The sequence below is a fragment of the Callithrix jacchus genome, chromosome 22, assembly GCF_049354715.1.
Source record: "Callithrix jacchus isolate 240 chromosome 22, calJac240_pri, whole genome shotgun sequence".
In the NCBI taxonomy this organism is placed as follows: Eukaryota; Metazoa; Chordata; class Mammalia; order Primates; family Cebidae; genus Callithrix; species Callithrix jacchus.
The window spans coordinates 45,096,383-45,121,050 of NC_133523.1; the positions used below are offsets into that span (position 1 = coordinate 45,096,383).

The window sequence follows — 24,668 nt, forward strand, 5'->3', positions numbered from 1 at the left end:
GGAGGCTGAGGTGGGAGGATTGTTTGAGCCCAGGAGTCTGAGACCAGCCCAGGCAACATAGCAAGACCCCATGACTACAAAAAATAAAAACTATTAGCCAGTGTGGTGGCACACCTATATGCTCCTCAGGGCACCGAAATAGGAAGATTCCCTGAGCCCAGGAGTGTGACGTTGCTGTGAGCCATGATCATTCCAGTCTGGGCAACAGAGTGAAACCCTGGCTTTAAAAAATAAAGTGCAAAAGTGCTGGAAAAACAAATTTTTTTGGACCCAATTTTAGTGGGGAGTCAGAACATGAGAGCTGAAGCTCTCTCATGTTAAGTGGAGTTCTGGGACACAGCACAGTCCCGTTTGCGTCTTGATGGACCTTGTGGGGGGGCAATGAAACACAAACCCCTTCTAAAGCCTTGCCCTATCAAGGAGCTCCAGAAGCAAATTTGTCGCCACGAGGCTGATGAAGCTCAGTCTTCGGTGCCCTCCCTTGCAGGGTCCACCTTTCAGATCCCCAGGAGGGGCCCAAGCAATGTGTGGAAATAACCTTCATTGTTACTGCTCTTTTATAAAAGAAATTTCATGATAGTTCCCAAAAATGAACAATGATCTTAAAAAATATTAGACATTTCGATTAATGTTTGTGGGAAGTAAAAAAGTTCCACTTTTAAGTTTCCTTTCTTGTCAAAGAATAAATTAAGTGTGCTAATTACTCTTTGTGAAGCCCTATCCTATGTAGCTGTTAGACCTGCCATGCTTACAGGCACATAGTACCTTCTATGTCCTTGTACTTTAACCAAGATATCTGTGCTGGACGTGCTCACAGGCATGTCCCAGCTCTCCTTTGCCTTTACCTGTTTAGAAAAGTTTTAAGTTATTATCCAGTTGGGTTTTAGTTTAGATTGTGAAATCTGGCTCCAATCAATGGAGATCAGACACAGCGGTAAGGACAACCCCAAATGCACAAGGGATAGATTTGTCCTTTGTTGATTGTACTCTCGTGGCAAGATGGCTAGTGAGAGTCCCCTTCCTGCAGTCCAGGAAGTAAAAATTGCGTTGCTGAAAGATCCTTCGTCTCAGTGCTAATTTTTCTTTACGGCGCCGAATATCTGTTTCCAACATGTTGTGAGAGTAAAGACAGTTTCTTAAACTATCAATGACCAAAACAAATTTCAACCTATCATGCCAGAAGAAATGCCGACTTCCCTTTCTATTCTATCTATAAAAATTATATCATAAAATTATTCTCCAATATTGGCCGGGTGCAGTGGCTCACACCTATAATCCCAAGCACTTTGGGAGGCTTAGGCGGGGGATCACCTGAGATCAGGAATTCGAGACCAGCCTGGCCAGCATGGTGAAACCACCATCTCTACCAAAAATATAAAAATTAGCCAGGCATGGTGGTGGGCACCTGTAGTCCCAGCTACTCTAGAGGCTGAGGCAGAAGAATCACTTGAACCCAGAAGGAGGACGTTGCAGTGAGCTGAGATCACAGCCCTCCACTACAGCTGGGGCAACCGAGCGAGACTCTGTCTCAAAAAAAAAACTATCTCCATTATGAAGGCAATCAAATATCAGTCAAAAATATAGGGCAAAAGTATGCAAGTGTACCACACAGGTAGACTACACTATTGGTAAAAATAGTATGCCATTTTTCTGAATTGAATCATATTTTGGCACTTTAGATTTTGTGATTTAATGTATTTCTCAGTCTAAAAATCATCCTATGTGTGCCAAATTTTGTATTTTTTTCAAAAGAGTCACAAGGACTCTCCTCTTAATCAGACGTTTGAAAGCTCCTCTGCGCCCTTTTTCGGCTAGGCTTGTCCTTGGGACTGCCTCGTCCAGTTGCAAGATTCTTGATATCTGATCACATTCACTATCTAATCAAATTCCCTAGCCCTCACCCTTGATATCTGATCATGCGTGCCTGCTTTCAGCAAGAATCCTGTTAAGTCAGTTAGAAAGAATCCCAGTATCTTGGGTGTCTCCTCTTAGTAGTTTTCCATCCACTGACAGGCACACCCAGCCTCCCACACCTGCTGCACCATGCTTCTTGGCTGTAAACCCCCCTTGTCTGCTGTATTCCGAGTTGAACCTGATCTCTCTCCACTATTGCACTAGTCTTTTTTTTTTTAATTGATTTCTAAGGCAGGGCACAGTGGCTCACACCTGTAATCCCAGCACTTTGGGAGGCCGAAGCAGGCGGATCACCTGAGGTCAGGAGTTTCAGGCGAGCCTGATCACATGGAGAAACCCCGTCTCTATTAAAACTACAAAAAAAAAAAAATTAGTTGGGTTTGGTTGTGCATGCCTGCAATCCCAGCTACTTGGGAGGCTGAGGCAGGAAAATTGCTTGAACCCAGGAGGCAGAGGTTGAGGTGAGCCGAGATCGTGCCATTGCACTCGAGCCTGGGCAACAAGAGCAAAACTCTGTCTCAAAAAAAAAAATACATAAAAACAAAATTCTTTTTTTTTGAGACAGGGTCTCGCTCTGTTGCCCAGGCTGGAGTGCAGTGTCTTTGACTCACTGCCACCTTCCCTTCCCAAAAATCGATTCTCCTGTCTCAGCCTCCCAAGTAGCTGGGACTACAGGCACATGCCACCATGCCCGGCTTATTTTTGTATTTTTAGCACAGTTGGGGGTTTCACCATGTTGGCTAGGCTGGTCTCAACCTCCTGACCTCAGGTGAGCTGCCTGTCTTGCCTCCCAGAGTGCTGGGATTACAGGTGTGAGCCACTGTGCCCAGCCTGTACTAGTCTTACCTGTCTCAATCATCCTGAATAGTCCATGTTAACAGAGGTCAGAATAAGTTTTTCTTTTTTCTTTTTTTTAATTGTAAATTCTGAATTTCATTTCTCATTTGAACTGTGAAAGTGGTACCTCATACTGGCTAGCAGGATCTAAAGATAAAGACTCGATTATGTAGGAATATAACATTTTTTTATCTTTATATTAAATTCCCTCTGCTAAAATACATATATGGCTTCTGTTTTTACATCAGCCCTTAACTGATTAGATCTCAAGAAATGAATAAATGAGCATCGGCTGATTTCAAATCTCTTTATGATATAATTCATAATCAACTAGAAATTCTCTTTAGAGAATTTCCCTAACAAGATAAAGGGTATCTTCAGCAAACATCATATACCTAATGAAATAGCTTCAGCTCCTAAAATAATAAGGCAATAAAAATAAGTAAAAGGTACAGAAATTACAATGAAATTTTAAGAGAGGTCTTTATCAATGACATGATTGCATATGTAGACAAATCCAAATGTATATACAGATATATTTCAAGCCTTAATAAAATATTTGTAAGACTGCCATAGATTAATCAAATTACAAAATCAGCTGTATTTCCACATCATAGCAATAAGCAAAAATGGAATTTTTTTTCTTTTCTTTTTTTTTTTGGAGGTTTCAGTGGGACGGGAGAATCACAAGGAATCAGGTGTTCAGAGGACTGTATTGAGTAGAGGTGAGGAACTGGGATGCTGAAAAGTAAAAAAAGGAGAGAAGGAGAGGAAGAAAGAGGAAGAAAAAGAGGGAGAGAGAACAGGAACATTGCTTCATTCTAAAAATGGGTATTAATAATGGCCGATCAATATTTTGTGTATTTAAAATGGAGAACTCTATAAATATTTATTGAGTTTACTTGTTCCAGATCTGAGTTGAAGTCCTGGGTATCCTTATTAATTTTCTGTCTCGTTGAGTCTAAATCTCGTTATGGGTCTTATGTATCTGGGTATTAAGATCTCTTATTGTTGCATTGATTCTTTTACCACTGTATCTTTGTTGCTTTGAACTCTATTTTATCAAATGTGAGAATTGCAACTCCTGCTTTTTGTTTATTTATTTATTTTTGCTCTCCATTTGGTTGGTAAATTTTTCTCCAACCCTTTGTTTTGAGTCTTTGTGTATCTTTGGATATACCGTTAGGTTTGGGCTTTATCTTTTGATTGGGGGATTTAGTCGATTTAAATTTAGGATTACTGCCATTTGATGTTAACTGACTATTTTATCCATTCGTTGATGTAAATTCTTCTTTATGTTGATGCTCTTTACTCTCTGGTATATTTTTAGAAAGGCTCATACTGGTTGTTCCTTTCTATGTATAATGCTTCTTTCAGAAGTTCTTGTAAAGCAGGCCTGGTGGTAATAAAATCTCTAAGTACTTGCTTGTTCATAACAGATTTTATTTTTCCTTCAATTGTGAAGCTTAGTTTGGCTGGATATGAAATTCTAGGCTGAAGGTTCTGTTCTTTGAGGATGTTGAATATTGGCCCCCACTCTCTTCTGGCTTGTAGGGTTTCCGCTGCGAGATCTGCTCTAAGTCTAATAGGCTTCCCTTTATGGGTAACCTGGCCTTTCTCTCTGGCTGCCCTTCGTATTTTCTCCTTCATTTCGATCCTGGTGAATCTAACGATTATGTGCCTTGGGGTTGCTCTTCTTGAGGAATATCTTTGTGGTGTTTTCTGTATTACCTGGGGTTGAATAGTGACCTGCTTTGCTAGATTGGGAAGATTTTCCTGGATAATATCCTGAAGGGTATTTTCCAGCTTGGATTCATTCTCTCCATCACATTCAGGTACACCAATCAAACGTAGATTGGGTCTTTTCACATAGTCCCATATTTCTTGGAGACTTTGCTCATTCCTTTTCATTCTTTTTTCTCTATTCTTGTCTTGTCGTTTTATTTCATTAAGTTGGTCTTAGACCTCTGATATCCTTTCTTCTGCTTGATCCATTCTGCTATTTAAACTTCAAAAAGTGATCCAAGATGGCTGATCACTAACAGCTCAGGATTGTAGCTCCCAGTGAAAGCTCAGAGAACGAGAGGACGCCACACTTTCAGACAAATTTTCATCGCTCACGGACCAGCAGATTTGTAGCAGAGGAGCCCAACAGGTCGCCAGCACGACTCTTGTGGCCAGCGCAGCAGTTTTGCCAGCGCGTTGGCGCAGCAGCTCTTCATGCAGAGTAAACGGGACTGGTTCCCTTACTGACCAGAGTTTGGAGCTCCGGGAAGGTAGAGCCGCTTGTTGCGGACTCAAGAAGGAAGCCAGACCAGAGATTCCCGGGCAGAAAAGTACCATCAGTCTTATCGCTGCTATTTTGGCCAGTGCAGTGGGTTGCTCGGATCCCAGCACTGGGAATCAATAAATTGGACGTCGACTCAGAAACCTAATTAGAAAGGCAGTAATTGTAAAGATTACAGATGGATAAATTTATAATAAAGGGAAAAAGCCAGCCTAAGAAGGCTGAGCATACCCAAAATCAGAACCCCTCTCCCTCTACAGGGGATTGCAGTTCCTCATCAGCAACGGAACAAGCCCTGATGGAAAAGGACTCATCAGCAACGGAACACGCCCTGATGGAAAAGGACTGTGTTCCATTATCTGAAGTAGGCTTCAGAAGGTGGATGATAAGAAACTTCTGGGAATTAAAAGAAGTTGTTCTAACCCAATGTAAAGAAACTAAGAACTTTGAAAAAAGGTTTGACGAAATGCTGAAAAGAATAGACAATATAGAGAGGAATATAAATGAACTAACGGAGTTGAAAAATACAACACGAGAACTTAGTGAAATATGCACAAGTTTAAAAATGGAATTTTGTAAAATACGCCATTGACAATAGCTTCAAAAATTATATAATTGATCGATATCAAAAATTATGCTATAATTACGATAAAATGTTTGAATATATTAAATATGCCTAACTATTAGAGATGTAGCTAACAAAAATACATATGTCACCTCTATGGAGGAAATTATAAATCTGCACTGAAGGACATTAAAGATGTAAATTAATCAAAAAAGAGGACATGTTGATGAGTTTGAGAACAATATTGTATAAATGTCAGTTTTTCCCAGCTATCTACAGTGTCAGGGAAACAGGCCCTACAATCCTCTGGGTGATTTTTGTGCAACTTGATAACTCCATTGTAAAATTCATACTGAAGTAGAAATGTTCAAGCATGGTCAAGGCAACCACGAAGAAAAATGAACAGCTCTGCAAGATATCAAGATGTATCAAAACATCATAGAAAATATGACCATATCAGGCTGGCACAGTGTTTCATGTCTGTAATCCCAGCACTTTAGGAGGCCAAGGCAGGCAGATCACTTAAGGTGAGGAGTTCAAGACCAACCTGACCAACATGGTGAAACCCTGTCTCTGCTAAAAAAAAAAAAGAAATTAGCTGGGCGTGGTGGCACGTGCCTATAATCCCAACAGCTTGTGAGGCTAAGGCACGAGAATTGCTTGAACCCAGGAGGTGGAGGTTGCAGTGAGCTAAGATTGTGTCACTGCATTTCATCTAGGGTGACAGAGCGAGACTGTCTCAAATTTTTTTAAATGTTGAAAAAATATGCCCATTTCAGTGGTTTACACCCGAATATCAGCACTTTGGGAGACCAAGGCAGGAGGATTACTTGAGCCTAGAAATTCAAGACCAGCCTGGGCAACAGGGTGAAACCCTATCTGTACAAAAAGCACAAGAATTAGCTGGGCATGGTGGCTACATCTCTAATCGTTAGGCATATTTAATATATTCAAACATTTTATCGTAATTATAGCATAATTTTTGATATCGATCAATTATATAATTTTTGAAGCTATTGTCAATGGCATATTTTACAATATTCCATTTTTAAACTTGTGCATATTTCACTAAGTTCTCGTGTTGTATTTTTCAACTCCGTTAGTTCATTTATATTCCTCTCTATATTGTCTATTCTTTTCAGCATTTCGTCAAACCTTTTTTCAAAGTTCTTAGTTTCTTTACATTGGGTTAGAACAAGTTCTTTTAAGTAGCTTGTAGTCTCAGCTACTTAGGAGACTGAGGTGGGAGATTCATTTGAACCCAGGAGGTGGAGGTTGCAACGAGCCAAGATTGCTCCTCTGCTATCCATCCAGGGTGACTGAGTGAGACCTTGTCTCAAAAAAAAAAAAAATGACCATTATGCATTGACCAAGTAAAACAAAAAATCGAGGACCTAGAAATAGACGCCAACTGCAGGAAACATCATGTGTGATAGAGGAAGTGGCAAATGATAAATTTTTCTTTTTATTTATTTTTGGTTTTTATTTATTTAAATTTTTTGGTACAGTGTCTCTGTCACCCTGGATTGAGTACAATGGTTTGATCAGGGCTCACCACAGCCTCTATTTCTCTGGGCTCAGGTGATGATCCTCCCATCTCAGCCTCGCAAGTAGCTGAGACTACAGGGATGCACCATCATGCTTGGCTAACTTTTAAATGTTTTGTAGAAACAGGGTCTCATTATGTTGCCCAGGCTGGTCTCAAACCCCCGGGCTCAAGCAATCCTCTCACCTCAGCCTCCCAAAAATGCTGGGATTACAGGTGTAAGCCACTGTGTCTGGCCAACTTTTCAAAAATATATATGGTAAAACTTAATGCAATCAAGTTTGCAGTAAGTTTGCAATGAAATTTCACCACCAGCTCATGCATCAAAACCAAGTACAAGTAGCTTGAAGACCTAAATATGACAGAAAAAACAACAGAGCTGTTAGAAGATAATATAGCAGGAAACCACCATGAACTTGAGGTAGGAAGGGATTTCTGAGCAAAACATAAATAACATTATTTACAAAGAGAAAGATTGAAAACTTGGCCCCTGGTCCAGAACCTGAGCTCTACCTCTCAAAGGTCTTGCCTCCACAGAACCTGCACGTCCAAAGGTCTTGTCTCCCCAGGACGTTGACATCCTACCCCACTCCCTCCAGCCATGCGAAGGAGGCTGGTTCTCTCCATGTTTCTCTGGCTTCAAAAGGGGAAAGCTGAAGGGCACCTGCAGAGCACCTGAAGCCCAGAAGTAAAGGTGACCACCGAGACAAAGAGTGAGGCAGCGGTCATGGGTCCCTGAGAGGAGAAGGCAGCCCCTTTTTGAGAGAGAGTAATCGGTGGTTCCTCTCCATTTGGCTCCAAGTTCCCTTCCAAGCAGTGAATAACAGGGGATTTCATCCTAACTTCATGTGTGGTCCCATCCCGGTCTCCAAAGTTGCTCACTCTTGGAGAATTTGCACCCCTCACTCTCACAGTGACTCTTTAGGTAAAAGGTATATGTTATACCACATCCTCTAAGATACATCTCCCACTGACTCCATCTGGAGTCCCCCAGTACTCAGAGAAGAGTTACTGTCCTGGGGGCAACTGAGGAGGTGACATTGATCTCGGGAATTATATTTTTTACTCTCACCCTTTCCTTTATGATCGCTAGAGCATAGTTACCATGTGCCTGGCTACAGTGAGTTTTAACATTCCAGGATCCCAGGTGAGAACGTACAGAACATTAGGTCACTTGTTCCCTTGGGTGAGACACAGAGATACCTTTAGTGCCAGCCCCAAGCCCTGCCTGGTCCTTTCTGGCATTTGTCCCTCTCAACACTCGAGGTACCTCCGAAGCTGGAGGTTCCAGAGCTTGCCCAGGGACACCTTCATTCTCCCAACCCCCATCCTCTGTGCTATTAAAAGCTAAAAACAGATGGGGTGAGGGGAGAGGAAATTGCAAACAGAAGCCACAAGATATAGACAGAAGGTCAGAAAAGGAAATTTCCCCACAACCTCTAGCGGGAAAGCTGGGCCCCAAGGGCAAGGAAGATGCCAGGCTGGGCCACCTCAGGGACACAATGCCCATCCTAATAAAAGTAAAGTAACACAAAATAGAGAATTGGGGGAAAGAAGGGGAAAAAAAAGAATTTGGGGAAAGAAACAACCATTTTCACATTCAAGAAGGGCTACAGAGTTTGCCTCGAGAGAGGAGTGTGTATATAGTTTGTTTTATCACTACTTTGTTTTCGAATCAAACTAGTGATAATAGGCCGGGCTCACGCCTATAATCCCAGCACTTTGGGAGGCCGAGGCGGGTGGATCACAAGGTCAAGAGATCGAGACCATCCTGGTCAACAAGGTGAAACCCCATCTCTACTAAAAAAAAAAATTACAAAAATTAGCTGGGCATGGTGCTGCGCGCCTGTAGTCCCAGCTACTCGGGAGGCTGAGGCAGGAGAATTACTTGAATCCAGAAGGTGGAGGTTATGGTGAGCCGAGATCGTGCCATTGCACTCCAGCCTGGGTAACAACAGCGAAACTCCATCTCTAAAAAAAAAAAACAAACAAACAACTAGTGATAATATTTTTGACTGAGGTGAAATTCAAACGATATAAAATTACTAGCGGTAATTTTGGATGTATCAAGTTTTGCAGAATGAGGTGAAGAGAAAGCTAACGTGATGCTGGCTTAAAAAAGAAACATGAATACCAAGGCTCCCCCTTGTGGAGGATAGGGAAAGCATTTTTAAAAGTTATAGATTGAGTGGCAATGACATGAGGATTTGGGGGATGATCTCCTGGACTCCACATGGTTATGAGAGAGAAAATCCAGTGAAAGAGTTTCTATGGGGGCGGGGGGTGAATGGGGAATTTTTGCAACATGATGTCTAGCATCTGATTTAACCTACTTCTTATCTCCCAAACCTTGAATGAAGAGTGCTACCCAAAATATACTTGTACAAAGTGCTGGGGAAGGCAGGAAAGAAGTCTTTGTTCTCATGTTTGGGGAAGGGATACCAGCTTGCATATGTCGGTCACCCATCACCCTCAGAAACTTTCCCATATATTGTAGTAAGTTGGCAGCTTTGGGTTCTCTGTGATTATTAAGCATGGAAGATCCAGTTACTTTCTGGGGATATTAAAATCTGAACAGGATGCAATATTTGGGAACTACTGGTTTATGCCATAAAATGTCATATGAGCATACTTATATGAGATGCCTAGAGTAGTCAAATTCATAGATACAGAAAGTAGGATGAAGCTAAAAAATACTCTAAAATCATGTAACTCTTTGCAGAGTCTCCACAACATAACCTCAAGAACATTTGGGAATCCAATCCAAAGCTACTCAACAGGTTGAAAACACAGGCAAATAGGACCTACCTGAAGGTAACAACACACGGTAAAGGGGAAAAGTGAAAGGTAAATACGCAGGGGCCAGTGCTGAGATGACCAGGGTGATGGAAACAACAGACCAGGACTTTAAAGCAGCTACTATAACTATCGGCTCAGGAGATAAAGGAAAACATAGTCACAATGAATAAAGAAATAGGAAATCTGAGCCATGATATACAACATATTTATTTTAAAAGGGCAAATAAAAATTTTGAAACTGAAAACTGCAATACAGCATCTAAAATTTTAAAGTTAACAGGTTGAGCTTAATAGCAGGAAATGGATAACCGAAGAAAGATTCAGTTAATGCGAAGATAAATAATGAAAATTGTCCAACCTGAAAAAAAAAACAGAGAAAAAATATTTAAAATAATAGGGAAGAGAGACCGAGGGACCTGTGAGACAATATAAATAAGTCTAACTATTTGTAATTGGAGGCCTGAAGGAAAAGGAAACATAGAATGGAACAGACAAAAATATTTGAATAAAATGTCCAGAACATCCTAAATTTGGTAGAGACATGAAGGGAACCAAAGACTTAAAGCAATCCCTCATAAAAATAATATCCAGCTCCAACAAAATGGAAGAAGTACTCAATCTCATTAGCAAGTGGGTAAACTTAAGTTCAAACCATTAGCCAAATACTATTACACACTCTCCAAATTGGAAAACTTTTAGATATCTGAAGATGTCCAGTGCTGGTAAAGTGTGTAACACTGAAAGACTTAAATTGTTCCCAACAGCATCTAACAAACTGAAGATATTCGTGTGCAATGAGGAACGTGCAAGCTGCTCATCGGACCTGAGGTCTGATCAGCTTGGCAAACAGGCTGTCTGTGGGAGAGGGGGGAACTGGTTCTGGGTTAAGGGTCATTCAATGTGCAGCGTTCAATGCTTGGAAATCAGGACTTAAGAAAAAGAAAGGTCTCAATTCAATAATTAAGATTCTACATCATTGAAAATGAAAAACAAAACAAACCCTGAGCAAACAGAAGGAAAACATAATAAAGTTAAAGTAGAAATCAATCCCAGCACTTTGGGAGGCCGAGGCAGGTGGATCACGAGGTCAAGAGATCGAGACCCTCCTGGTCAACATGGTGAAACCCCGTCTCTACTAAGGATACAAAAAATTAGCTGGGCACGGTGGCACATGCCTGTAATCCCAGCTACTCAGGAGGCTGAGGCAGGAGAATTGCCTGAACCCAGGAGGCGGAGGTTGCGGTGAGCCAAGATCGCACCATTGCACTCCAGCCTGGGTAACAAGAGCGAAACTCCGTCTCAAAAAAAAAAAAAAAAAGTAGAAATCAATAAAATTAAAAACAGAAAATAACTTTTGAAGCAATGAATGGAAAAGAGCGGGAAGACCATGTGAAGACACAGGGAGGAAGCAGCTATCTTCAAGCCAGGGAGAGATCTCAGAAGAAACCATCCCTGCCAACACCTTGGTCTTGTTGGACTTTCAGCCTCAGAACTGTGAGAAACTGTGGCCTGCAGGGACGGCTCACACCTGGAATCCCAACCCTCTGGAAGGGCGAGGCTCAGTAATTGCTTGAACTCAGGAGGTGGAGGTTGCAGTGAGCCGAAACGGCAACACTGCACTCCAGCCTGGGTGAAAGACTGAGATATTTGTCTCAAAAACAAAACAAACACAAGCAAACAAAAAGAACTGTATGTAAGAAAGTAAATTTCTGTTATTTAATTAAAAAAATAAATGAATGCAATGCAAATATTGGTACTTTAAAAAAGCAGTGAGGGCTGGGAGTGGTGGCTCAAGCCTGTAATCCCAGCACTTTGGGAGGCTGAGGTGGGTGGATCACGAGGTCAAGAGATCGAGACCATCCTGGTCAACATGGTGAAATCCCGTCTCTACTAAAAATACAAAAATTAGCTGGGCATGGTGGTGCATGCCTGTAATCCAGCTACTCAGGAGGCTGAGGCAGGAGAATTGCCTGAAGCCAGAAGGCAGAGGTTGTGGTGAGCCGAGATCGCACCATTGCACTCCAGCCTGGGTTACAAGAACGAAACTCCGTCTCAAAAAAAAATAAAAAAAGCAGTGAACTTGATAATAAGATTTACAAAGTTAAAAAAAGGTAAAAAATTACAAATCATTAATATCGTATCACTACATACCCCACAGGTATTGAAAAGATAATAAGGGACTAGTATAAGTGCCTCTATGCACATAAATTTAACACAACTTAGATGAAATGGACCAATTCCAGAAAAAATCACAAACTACCAAAATTTAAGTTGAAGTAAACCATATGACAAGTTTTATAGCTATTAAATAATTTGAATTCATAGCTTAAACCCTTCTGAAAAAATAAACCTCCATGCCCAGATGCTTTCACTCAGGAGAACTACCAAACATTTATAGAAGAAATAACACCAATTCTACATAATCTCTTCTGGAAAATCAAAGTGGAGGGAACACTTTCCAACTCATTTTATGAAACCAGCATCATCCTGATGCCAAAACTAGATAAAAATACTCCAAAACCCCCCACCTACCAACCAATTTCTCTTTAAACACAAACACCAAAATATTCTAAAAATTAATCAATAGAATGCAGCAATACCTAAAAAGAGGGATACACTGCCACCCAGTTGGGGTTTATCCTGGGTTTGCAAGTCTGATTTGAATCTATTAATGTCATTAACCATACTAAGAGTTGAAAGAAGAAAATTACAAGATCAGATCAACTCACATAGAAAAGCATTAGACAAGATTCCATATCCATTCATGATAAAGGAAACACTCTTATAAGACTAGGAATGGAGGGGAACTTCTTCAATTTGCAGATGGGCAGCTAAAGAGAATGTGCAGCTAATATCTTATTTAATGGTGGAAGACTGAGTGTTCATTTCTCCCCTCGCCCCTGCAAAGATCTGTAACAAGACAAGAATGCCTACTTTCACTACTCTTACTCAACATCATATTGGATGTCCTAATCAGTGCAATAAGGCAAGGAAAATAAAGATTGCTAGAGAAGAAATAAAACCATCCCTATAGAGACAACCCAGAAAACTGCAAGAAATTTTCCTAGAACTAGTAACTGAGTTGAGCAAGGTGACAGGATACATGACCAACGTACAAAAAAAAATCAATCAATCATTTTTATATATTAGTAAAATATGATTAAAATTTAAATTTTAAAACAATATATACAATAGATCAAAAATAAAATGAAATGCATGCATACCTACAAACGGATAATTATACCTATAGGTAGTTATAGATATATACAAATTTGTGTGGATAACTAGATAGACAGATAACCAAAGTATGTAGAGTACAAAGTATTAGAGAATGCATAAAGTCCATAGAGAATCTACGCGCTAAAAAAAATACACTGAACAGAGATGACAGAAATCAAGAAGACCTGACTAAATGCAGAGACACATTCATGTATTGGAAGACTCAACATTTTATAGATAATACTTCTACCCAAATTGATTTATAGATTTAATGTCATTCCAACCAGTATCTCAGCATGTCTTTTTGTAAATATACACAAGTGGATTCTAAATTTTATTTACACAGGGAAAAGAATTAGAATAGTTAAAGCAATTTTGCAAAGAAAAAGAAAGTTGGAGGGATCATACTGTCCAATTCTAAGCTTACTGTAAAGCTACTGTAATCAAAACAATGTGGTATTTGCAAAGAACTAGACACATAGATCAATGAACAGACCACAGAGTTCAGCAATAGACCTTCATCGATATTGCCAATTGATGTTAGATGAAGGTGCAAAAGCAATTCAATGGAGAAAAAAATAATCTTTTTAACAAATGATATACAAATAATTGGACATTCCTATGCCTAAATAAACCTCAACCTAAACCTCATAGATCATATAAAAATTAACTCAAAATGGATCATAGATCTAAATGTAAAACATAAAAAGGTAAAACTTTAGAAGAAAATCTTTGTGACCAGGAGTTGGACAAAGTGTTATTAGACGTAACAGTAAAAACACAATCTACAAAAGGAAATATAAATTAGACTTCACAAACATTTTAAAAACCCTCCATGAAATGCACTGTAAAATAATGAAAAGACAAGCTACAGACCGAGAGGAAATATATGTAAATCATATCGATATGGAACTTGCATCCAGAACATATAAATACTTTCAGAACACAATGATTAGAAAACAAACAAAAAACGATTAAAAAGTGAGCAAAATAATGCAGGACCAGAATCTGGGCCCCTGTGTCCAAATAACAGGATTTTCTTAGAGAATTCATCTGCTGTTTAATGAAAAATTATAAAGCATTCTTTTAAAAGTTTATAAAAACCGCTGGGCGTGGTGGCTTACGCCTATAATCCCAGCACTTTGGAAGACTGAGGCAGATGGATCACGAGGTCAAGAGATCGAGACCATCCTGGTCAACAATGTGAAACCCCGTCTCTACTAAAAATACAAAAATTAGCTGGGCATGGTGGTGCATGCCTGTAGTCCCAGCTACTCAGGAGGCTGAGGCAGGAGAATTGCTTGAACCCAGGAGACAGAGGTTGCGGTGAGCCAAGTTCGTGCCATTGCACTCCAGTCTGGGTAACAACAGTGAAACTGTCTCAAAAAAAAAGAAAAATTATAAAAACCTTACCTTATGGTCAAACTAATTAAAACTAGGTAGATTTATAAAATTTTACTTTAAAAAGCTAGCTTTTATATTAAAGATGCCCTAATGCAAACATGAGATTTGGTTTTTTCTTTTGAAAAAGATTTTTATGTAATACTAAAAGATAATGAAGGGTTTTCGTGCGTCCCTTTGGGTAAATGGCAGGTAAAAGAAGGTGAGGAGAGAGAGAAACAGTCTTGGTTGGCCTCATGCTTTTTTCATTGGGTCTTGTTGCTTGGAAAACTAAGTCCCCTCTATCGAAGTAAAGGTTTTACCCTTTTAAAATCATTGAGTTATCATCTTGGCTAAATGAATGCATGACTTAACGATGACCCGGGATTCTATTTTGTAATATCCAGTGTTTTAAACCTTTGATATTTGACAAACTTTCCAAAATAAAAGTATAAAGTATGCCTTTCTGACCTAATTAATGTTTTAGATATTAGGTCCCCTAAGTCCAAAAAGGCATATTTGGCTTATTTGATGTGTTAAAAATCATGCAGGAAACACTGTCAAATGTAAAATGATGTTTATATTCATATAAATATGTTATTGGTATATGTTATAAAATTGTACAAGATTCCTATAATTCTGACATGCCTCAGTATATGTTATGAGTAATAACTACAATCGTTAAGTTATTGTGTGCCACAGAGGTAATAAATTTCCTTGTAAATTGTGAAAAAAAAGTGAGCAAAAGATTTGAATAGACAATCAAGAGAATATGTGGATGACAGAGTAGCACATAGAAAGATGCTGATGGGCCAGGCGCAGTGGCTTACACCTGTAATCCCAGCACTTTGGGAGGCTGAGGTGGGTGAATCACAAGGTCAAGAGATCAAGACCATCTTGGCCAACATGATGAAACCCCATTGTTTTCGCAGTGAAACTGCTAAAATACAAAAAACTCGCTGGCTGTGGTGGCGCACACCTGTAGTCCCAGCTACTTGGGAGGCTGAGGAAGGGGGATCGTTTGAGCCCAAGATGCAGAGGTTGCAGTGAGCCAAGTTTCCACCATTGCACTCCAGCGTGGTGACAGAATGAGACTCCATCTCAAAAGAAAGATGCTGACCACCGTTACGAAAATGTGAATTAAAACCACAGGGTGATAACATGACACGCTTATCAGTATGGCTGAAATAGTGACAATATCAACTGGACGTGATGCCACAGAGCCACTGGACCTCTCATACATTGCTGGTGATGATGCAAAACAGGAGGACCTCTTTGCAAAACAGTTTGAGAGCTCCCTATGAAATTAAATATAAACTTACCCTAAGGTCTGGCAATCTCCTTCTAGGAATCTATGCAAGACAAATGAAAACTGGTACGTGAATGTTTGTGGCAGCATTATTCATGATCATCAAAAGCTGGAAACATCCCAAATGTTTTTCAGTGGCTGGACAGATAAATAGAGAACTTGCACATAAATAAAATACTATTCAGCAGCAAAAAGGAATGGATTATAATCACTCTCAAAAGCATTACGCTGAGTGAAAATAAGCAAGTCTCAAAAGGTTCCACTCTATGACTCCATTCTCAGAAAGACAAAATTATAGTTATACAGGACAGATCGGGCGTTGCCAGAGTGAAGACCAGCTGGACAGCGTGACTGTCAATGAACAGCACGAGGAAATATTGGGGATGATGAAATCGTTTTGTTTTTTTCTCTTTTTTTTTTTTGAGACAGAGTTTTACTCCATTGCCCAGGCTGGAGTGCAGTGGCACGATCTTGGCTCACTGCAACCTCTGCTTCCCAGGTTCAAGCAATGCTCCTGCCTCAGCCTCCTGACTAGCTGGGATTACAGGTGCCCACTACCACGCCTGGCTAACTTTTTGTATTTTTAGTAGAGATGGGGTGTCACCATGTTGGCCAGGCTGGTCTCAGACTCCTGAGCTCAAGTGATCTGCCTGCCTCGGCTTCCCAAAGCGCTGGGATTACAGGCGCGAGCTGTCACACTTGGCCCACTTTGTATTTTGATTGTTGTGGGGGTGATGGTGGTTAAATAAATATATGTATCCATTAAATCTCATTGAAATGTACAAAAAAATAAATTTTACAACATAATTTTAAAATTAATGGGAAAAATATTTGATTAGATCTTTAAGATATTGGTGCATGCAAAGGTTTCACAATTCGCATGGCAAAAGCACTATATATCCATGCAAAGATGGACAAATGGGATTTCCTAACAATTAAATACTCTTGCTTATCAAAAAAAAGAGTGACAAGTAGGAAAAGCAGCACAATTTAAAGGACTCATATCCAGAACAAGGAACCAAAAAAAATAATATTAAGAAAAAGCCCATTTTTTATTTTTAAATGAGCAAGGGATCAGAACAAGCATTTCACGAAAGATATTCAAATTCCCAGTAAACATAGGAAAACGTGCTCAACATCATTACTTATTAGGGAAATGCAAATTAAAATACAAAAATATAAGAAGATGTCAAACAGATTGCAATAATTAAAATTGAAAAAGCAACAGGAGATAAATTCACACACAGAATTTAGTCATCCCTTGGTGTCCGAGGGAAATTGGATATTCGGGTCAGTTTTTTGTTGTTGTTGTTTTCTGAGATGGGGTCTTGCTTTGTTGCCCAGGCTGGAGCGCAGTGGTGCGATCTTGCCTCACTGCAACCTCCACCTCCTGGGTTCAACTGATTCTCCTGCCTCGGCCTCTCAGGTAGCTGGGATTACAGGCCTGCGCCACCACACCCTGCTATTTGTTTGTTTGTTTTTAGTAGAGACAGGGTTTCACCATATCGGCCAGGCTGGTCTTGAACTCCTGACCTCAAGTGAGGATGCTCAGGTCTTGAAGCTGGCCTTGCAGAAGCTGCAGATACAAAAAACTGATCCTCTGTCGTCGCTGATCCTGCATATCCCAGAAATAGCGTACTTTCCATCTGTAGTTGGTTGAATCTGCAGCTGCAGAACCGGTGGATAGAGAAAGCTGACTGGATGATATTAAAAGCAAAAACAAAACCAAAACTAAAAATGAGCTATTGCCACATGTAACAGCACGGATAAGCCAGGAAAAACATGCTGAAGAAATGAAACCAGGCCCTAAAGCATATGTATGTTTGATTCCACTTACACGATGCACAGGACCTGACAATACAAATCTATACGGACAGAAGAGAGAGTGGTGGGACCCACGATGGAGGCTTTGTACGGGAAAGGGCACAGAGACCCATTTGCGGGGAGGCTGGGTGGTGGAAGCAAGAGGGTGTACATATGTAAAACTTAATCTAGTTGCACGCTTTCTTGGCTTATGTGTTTTAAGAGAGAGGGTCTCGCTCTGTTGCCCAGGCTGGAGTGCAGTGGCACAACCACAGCTCACTGCAGCCTGGACCTCCTGGGATCAGGCGATTCTCTCCCCTCCACCTCCCAAGTAGCTGGAATTACCAATGTGGGCTACCACACCTGGCCTAGTTGTACTGTTTAGATTTGCATGTTTTCTTCTATTTAAATTATGTATCCTCAAAAAATGAATAAACACGACAGCCTTTGATGAAACACATCTGACAAAAAGAATAGATTAAGACATTTTTTCTCTACAAACAGAAGCATTAAAGAGTAAAATCGCGGCCGGGCACGGTGGCTCACGCCTGTAATCCCAGCACTTTGGGAGGCTGAGGCGGGTGGATCACGAGGTCAAGAGATCGAGACCATCCTGGTCAACATGGTGAAACCCCGTTTCTACTAAAAACACAAAAAAATAAGCTGGGCATGGTGGCGCGTGCCTGTAATCCCAGCTACTCAGGAGGCTGAGGCAGGAGAATTGCCTGAACCCAGGAAGCGGAGGTTGCGGTGAGCCGAGATGGCGCCATTGCACTCCAGCCTGGGTAAAGAGCGAAACTCCGTCTCAAAATAAAAAAAAGAGTAAAATCAATTATGTCATATTGTTTCACAAAAGTTTTACTTATCTTATAATAACTGTATTATGTAACAATCACAACGAGGTAGGATTTCAAGTGGAAACCAAATGCCATGTTTCCGTGCCTACATGGATAGGGAAGTTGAGGAGACCAGAAACTCAAGTGTTAAGAAGGTAACTTTTGGTGGTTGGGCACCGTGGCTCCTGCCTATAATCCCAGTACTTCAGGAGGCCGAGGCGGTGGAATGCTTGAGGTCAGGAGTTCAAGACCAGCCAGGCCAATATGGTGAAACTCCATCTTTACTAAAATACAAAAAAAAAAAAAAAACTTAGCCAGGTGCGGTGATGGGCACCTGTAATTCCAGCTACTAGGGAGGCTGAGGCAGGAGAATTGCTTGCACGTAGGTGGTGGAGGTTGCAGTGAATGGAGATTGCACCACTGCACTCCAGCCTGAGCAACAGAGCAACACAGTCTGTCTCAAAAAAAAAAAAAAGTAACTTTTGGGTAATGGGTGTATAAGACTGAAAGTTCGTTCCCTTCGCAGAACTGGGGATGGAGAGGCAAGAGAAGGGTAGGTGGGGAGGGGATGGGGTGCAGGTGGGGATGCAGGTGTGGTGGGGCAGGACTCACAGGCAGAGGGGGATAAGTAGACAGGGTACGGGTCAGGCAGGAAAACAGGGATAGTCAGTGGGATGCAAGCTTCCAGAGGGAAGCTGACAGATGTCCTGCGTCTGTCCTGCAGGGCTGGATGCTCACACCTCGCTTCTGTCTTGAGCAGGAGGGGCTCAGTCAGGCCTCTCTGCCCTGCTCTCCTTGGGGCCTCCGCACCTGCAGAGCCAACACAGGCCTCGGATCAGCGCCAGCCACTCCAGTTCTCATTCCAGGCGGGGCAGGACAGCTCAGCCACACCCAGCACCCAGGAGCTTCCTGGAGAGAAGCGGGCCTGCTTACCTGGTGTAGTAGATCCAGGTGAGGCCATAGGTGAGGAGGAAGCCAGCCCCCATGAGAGCCCCCCGGATCAGGGTGAGGACGAGGGGCCAGGAGCCGTCCTGTTTCTCAGTTACACACATGCAGGAAGAGGGGCTTCCTGGAAGAAAGGAGAAGAAGATAAGATGCTGTTCCCAGGCCTCAGTCCCTCCCACCGACCTGAATACCTGCCCAGGCTCTCCACCCTCAGCACCTGCCCTACAACTCACTCTGCACAGAAAGGATGAAGGACAGGTGCTGGGTGCCCAGCGGGTGCTGAGCCTGACAGGTGAATTCCCCGCCATCTCTAGCCCCTATGTCAGGTAGCTCCAGGGTCCCAGACACTGAGGTCTGGGAGGGATTCAGGGCTTTTCCTTCCCGGAACCAGCTCAGCGAGGCATGGGGGTTGCTGTCAACTGTGCAGATGAGGAACAGGGACTGGCCTTCCAGGATGGGCAGTGACATGCCAGTGCTCAGGATCTGCCGGGCTGGGAAAGAGGTTCACGGCCCGCTGAGTGGAGCCGAGAGGCCCAATTCTCCCTGACTGCTCCCACTGATCTGCAGGACAGCTCAGCCGCACCCAGCACCCAGGAGCTTGAAGAACCCAAGGAGAAAGACAAGACCGGCCAGGCGTGGTGGCTCTCACCTGTAATTCCAGCACTTTGGGAGGCCGAGGCGGGCAGATCACCTGAGGTCGGGAGTTCGAGACCAGCCTGACCAACATGGAGAAACCCCGTCTCTACTAAAAATACAAAATCAGCTGGATGTGCTGGTGCATGCCTGTAATCCCAGCTGCTCAGGAGGCTGAGGCAGGAGAATCACTTGAACCAGGGAGGCAGAGGTTACAGTGAGCTGAGATTGTGCCATTGCACTCCAGCCTGGGCAACAAGAGTGAAACTCCATCTAAAAAAACACAAGAGCAGTGGCCCACACCTATAATCCCAGCACTTCGGAAGGCCAAGGCGGGTGGATCACGAGGTCAAGAGATCAAGACCATCCTGGTCAACAAGGTGAAACCACGTCTCTACTCAAAATATAAAAAAATTAGCTGGGCACAGTGGTGCGCGCCTGTAGTCCCAGCTACTCGGGAGGCTGAGGCAGGAGAATTGCTTGAACCCAGAAGGTGGAGGTTGCGGTGAGCCGAGATCACGCCATTGCACTCCAGCCTGGGTAACAAGAGCCAAACTCCGTTTAAAAAAAAAAACAAGACCAAGTGGTGAGTGCCGCGAATGGCCTCGTCATCAGCGAAGGGGTGAGGACGTGGTGATCAGGGTCGCACTGTCAGAAAGAAGGGGCTGAACGGAGAAAAGAGAGGTGAGGAGTTCTCACGTTAAGGAGAAGCAGATGGGCAGCTCAGGTGCAGACGTGCTGAGAACTGAGACAGCCTGGCAGACAAGGAGGAGGCTCCTATCTGCAACCTGGCAGGGAGGACCCAGAGCTCCCGAGACGCGGTAATGGTGGTAGAGGAGGCAGGCTTGGATCTTTTGGAGCCTCGGGTGCCAGGTTGAGGGCCTTGGGCTTTACCCTGGAAAGCAGTAGGGGGCTGTGAGTAGGAGAAACTGAGTGAACACTGGATCTAGAAAAATCCTGCTGGAGCCAAGTACGTCCCCAACTGGAGGGAAGTGGGATGGGAAGCAGGGAGGCTGGGAGGAGGCTGGGGCAATGGGCCAAGTTGAGCATGAGACTCGAGCTGGGCCTGGAACCAAGGAGAAGAGGAGGGAAGTGATGATTGGTGGAGTGAAGGTCTCAAGACTTGCTGATTCACAGAGCAGCTGGTGAGAAAGGGCACTGTCTAGAGCAATGTCCAGAACAGCCCAGGGATCTAGAGGAAAGGAGTAGCTGAGAGGCATCCGCGGGAGGAGGGTAAATGTGCAGATCTGTGCCTCAGAGAAAGCGCTGGATGTAAAGTCGTGGGAGGCATCAGGACAGCGTCGAGGAGAGATTGCCTCACGCAGGAATATGGAGGGAGAATAGGGCTCTGGGGCAGAGCTTTGGGAGGTGAGAACGTTGAAGGCTCCCACAAAGGATGATCAGATAGAGATGAAGCGGGCGTGCATCAGAGGACTTTCGGGCAGTCAGTAATTCAAGAAAAGGGAACAGTGTGTCCTCAGCACTCGAACTCAAAGAGACAGAAAGTAGAATGGTGGGTGCCTGGTGGCAGGAGGGGGAAGTGGGAAGTTGCTGTTTAATGGGTGCAGAGTTTCAGTTTTGCAAGATAAAGGGAGCTCTGCAGTTTGGTTTGCAACAATGTGAACAGACTTAACACTGAGGAATTGTACTCTTTAAAATGGCTAAGATGACAAATTCTCTGCTACGGGTATTTTATCACAGTGAAAAAAATATATTTGAAAAGGGGAGCGGAGAAAAGGGAGAGCCAAAAGCAATACTAGGTCTGCTCATGTAAGATCTTGGTGATTGGGATTGGAGGGCTTGGGGCAGAGGGGTGAGGGAGGGTCTCCTCTCCCAGTGCTGAACCCTGAGCTTACAGAAGGCTCCCATCACAGCCCCATAGGAAAGAGGGTCTTACCTACCTGTGCCTGTGCCATTTCTGAAAAAGATGCGGATGGTGAGGTTCTGTGGAGCATCTGGGTAGAAAGATACAGCCCCAGCTTCAGAGGTGACTAGTGGGATGGGCGTGGGCCTGGGAGGTACCCAAGGAAGGGCCGCAGAAACCCACCAGGTGGGGACAGCTGTCCTTCCTGCCCACACACCAGTTTTCCCAGGTTATCCTTCTCTTTCTCTCTTTCTACACACACACACACACACACACACACACACACCTCACTCCCACTGCCCTTGGGGACCCAGCTGTGTTCCCACCACCACTCACAGGAGACATTGAGCTGGACAGTTCTCTCCGTGGTCACCTCAGCTCCTTGGAGCTTCACCTGACAGGTGAGGTTGGTGCCATGGTCCTCGGGCCTCGGAGTGAAGGTGAGCACCGGGGAGCGGGTGGTCTCGGGGTGCAGGGGGCTGAGGGCACCGCCCACCCAGGAGAATGTGAGAGGTCGTCTCACTTCACAGGATCCTGGAAGGCTGCAGTTCAGCCTTGCGGGGCGGCCGGACTCCAGAGGCTCCAGAAAGTGGACGTCGGGTTTCTCTGTCAGGGCTGAGGAGGAGACAGGGAGATGCCTGGGCCCCAGGGGGCGGGGACGCACGGCGTGACCCTGACAGTGGCCAGGCCTCAGGCCCCAAGCTGCCTCAAGTCCTGCACCTCCTCCAACTACCCCTGCCCAAGTCCCCTCCCTGTTCTCATTCAGGGTCTCCACATCCCAGGGTCCTCTCCTAGGGCCCCTCCATACCTGTCACCTCCAAGTGCAGCTTATTATCTTCATAGCTATATTTTACACTTCCTCTCTCCATGCGGAAGAAATAGCTTCCCGTGTCCTCCATTCTGGCATCTTCTATCCTCAGGGAGCAGACATTCTTCCGGACGTCCCCAAGGAGGTGGAATCGGCCCTGGGTCTCTTGCTTCATAGTTCTGTGTGGGTTGTTTGTGGCCACAGGAACACCATGGTATATGTTCTCCCTGTCCCGGAACCAGTAGACGTAGAGTTCATCAGGGTAATACCAGGAGTGCCGTGGGTAAGAGAAGGAGCAGGGCACAAGGACGCACAGGCCCTCCTGCACCGTCACCGACTTCTGCACTCGCAGCTCATACCCTGCCTTCTCCTGCAGGGACCCTGGGGGGACACAGAGGCTCAGCTTCGGCTCCAGCCCTCCTTCCCACCCCCGTGCCTGTTCCTCCTCCCTCAGCTTACTCACCCCCCCACAGCAGGGGCAGCAGCAGCAGGGGCAGCATGACTGCCTCCGCCAGGGCCCCAGATGGGTCCCAGGCCCCTCTGTCAGGGAAGGAAATGCCCCAAATGTCCAAATGTGGGGTGGGGCTGAGAAAGCCCCAACAGGAAGCCGGTGGGTGAGCGAGAGCTGTGGCCATTCCTGGAAGGGGAACTTGGGCACCACGTGCTGTCGGGTGAGGCAGAGGCTGGGAAACCATCCTCCTCCCACCCCCACTGGATACCGAAGGTGAAAATACTGAGGGCCCCAGAGGGGCTTGTCCGGACTTGTAAGTCCAGACTCCTGAGGTCCCCAGGTCCCATAGCTGGTGCACTTTCCTTGTGCACCATTGTCTAGGCAGAAAGGAGAACACCACCTGGCCAGCTCCGTGGGAGTCAGGGCCTCTGGACCCTCAGAGAGATGGGAGAACAAATTCTTCATGACATGGTAGGTGCTGTGGTAAGGGAAGCACAGGCTAGGGGTTTCAGGTGGGGAAGACTTTCCTCTTTCCAGAGGGAAGCCAAGTGCTCAGGGACAAACACGTCAGGTGGACATGACTGGGTGCTTAGCCATCAAGAGAGATGTGGTTCCTGCCACCCCTTGGATTTGGGTCCCTGATCTCATCATTGTCCTTGTCCCAGGCAGCGTCAGACTCCAGCCCTGGTGCGACAGCCAGGTGAGGCATGTCGGCCAGGCGTTTGAAATTTAGAAGTTGAGGACACGGAATGCCAAGTGTGAACCCAGACCCCTCACCTGCCAGCTGCCAGACTTTACAAAAGGTACCTACCCTCTCTGTGCCTCAGTTTGCTCAGCTGAAAAATACAGACCATACTAGAAGTGCTGTGTAGGGATTCAGCGAGGTCTCCTGTGTAAAGCGCTTAGGACGGTGCCTGGTCCTGAAAATTCACCCGGGCAGTGGATGCTTCATGCCCCTGTGGTGCACCAGGCCCCCTGTTTACGGAGCTGGAGATACAGCAAATGATACATGCTGCAATTGAGAAGACGAGTCAAAAATCCCAGTGGGGACTCCTCTGGGCACGCTGCCCAGGGTACCCCTGCTCCGCAAAGAGCAGTAAGAAAAAGGGAAAGAAAAGAATAAAAATCCTAGTGGGGAGACAGACATTTAATATGAAATTAAAATACACAGTCTGCTGAAGAATGATATATTCTAAGAAAAAAACAAAAACAGGAACACAGAAGAGGAATCATTGGACCCGATACAATTTTTTACAACATGGCTTGTGGGGCACTTGGAAGAGATGACATTGGAGGAAGGATGCGGAGGGTGTGTGGGGACGAGTCCACTGGGATCTGGGCAAAAGCGGGTCCATTCCAAGGGAACGGTACGTTTAAAAGTCCCAAGGTAGAAACACGTGGTATGCTTGGAAAACAGCCATATGGCAGCATGGAGGAATGATCAGCGGGGAAGGCGGGAGGAGGGAAGGTCT

General features: G+C 44.0%; 1 protein-coding gene across 7 annotated transcripts; it reads right to left on the bottom strand.

The window, feature by feature from the left end:
- Positions 1 to 3,163: 3,163 nt before the first annotated feature.
- Positions 3,164 to 23,307, bottom strand: LOC103790034 (sialic acid-binding Ig-like lectin 14). 7 transcript variants are annotated; one of them, XM_054250619.2, is made up of 7 exons: positions 23,209 to 23,307; positions 22,746 to 23,126; positions 22,274 to 22,552; positions 21,975 to 22,028; positions 19,674 to 19,931; positions 19,429 to 19,564; positions 3,164 to 9,120 (listed from the first exon to the last, which is right to left on the bottom strand). In XM_054250619.2, the coding sequence occupies exons 1-7, from the start codon at positions 23,243 to 23,245 to the stop codon at positions 8,925 to 8,927; spliced, it is 1,341 nt and encodes a 446-aa protein (XP_054106594.2). In that variant the 5' UTR covers positions 23,246 to 23,307; the 3' UTR covers positions 3,164 to 8,924. The 7 variants fall into 7 exon arrangements, with proteins under 7 accessions (XP_054106594.2, XP_078217216.1, XP_035139683.3 ...); XM_078361090.1 differs by lacking the exon at positions 3,164 to 9,120 and adding an exon at positions 16,890 to 17,524 and having other exon boundaries at positions 22,746 to 22,972; XM_035283792.3 differs by lacking the exon at positions 3,164 to 9,120 and adding an exon at positions 16,890 to 17,524.
- Positions 23,308 to 24,668: the final 1,361 nt, after the last annotated feature.

Excerpts from the sequence above, each read along its gene's own strand:
- LOC103790034 (XM_035283792.3), bottom strand. The coding sequence starts at position 23,245 with ATGCTGCCCCTGCTGCTGCTGCCCCTGCTGTGGGGGG. Across the intron at positions 23,127-23,208 it reads GCTGCCCCTGCTGTGGGGGG|GGTCCCTGCAGGAGAAGGCA; the intron begins GTGAGTAAGCTG and ends GTGTCCCCCCAG. Across the intron at positions 19,565-19,673 it reads CTTCATCCTTTCTGTGCAGA|GAAGCCCCTCTTCCTGCATG; the intron begins GTGAGTTGTAGG and ends CCTTTCTTCCAG.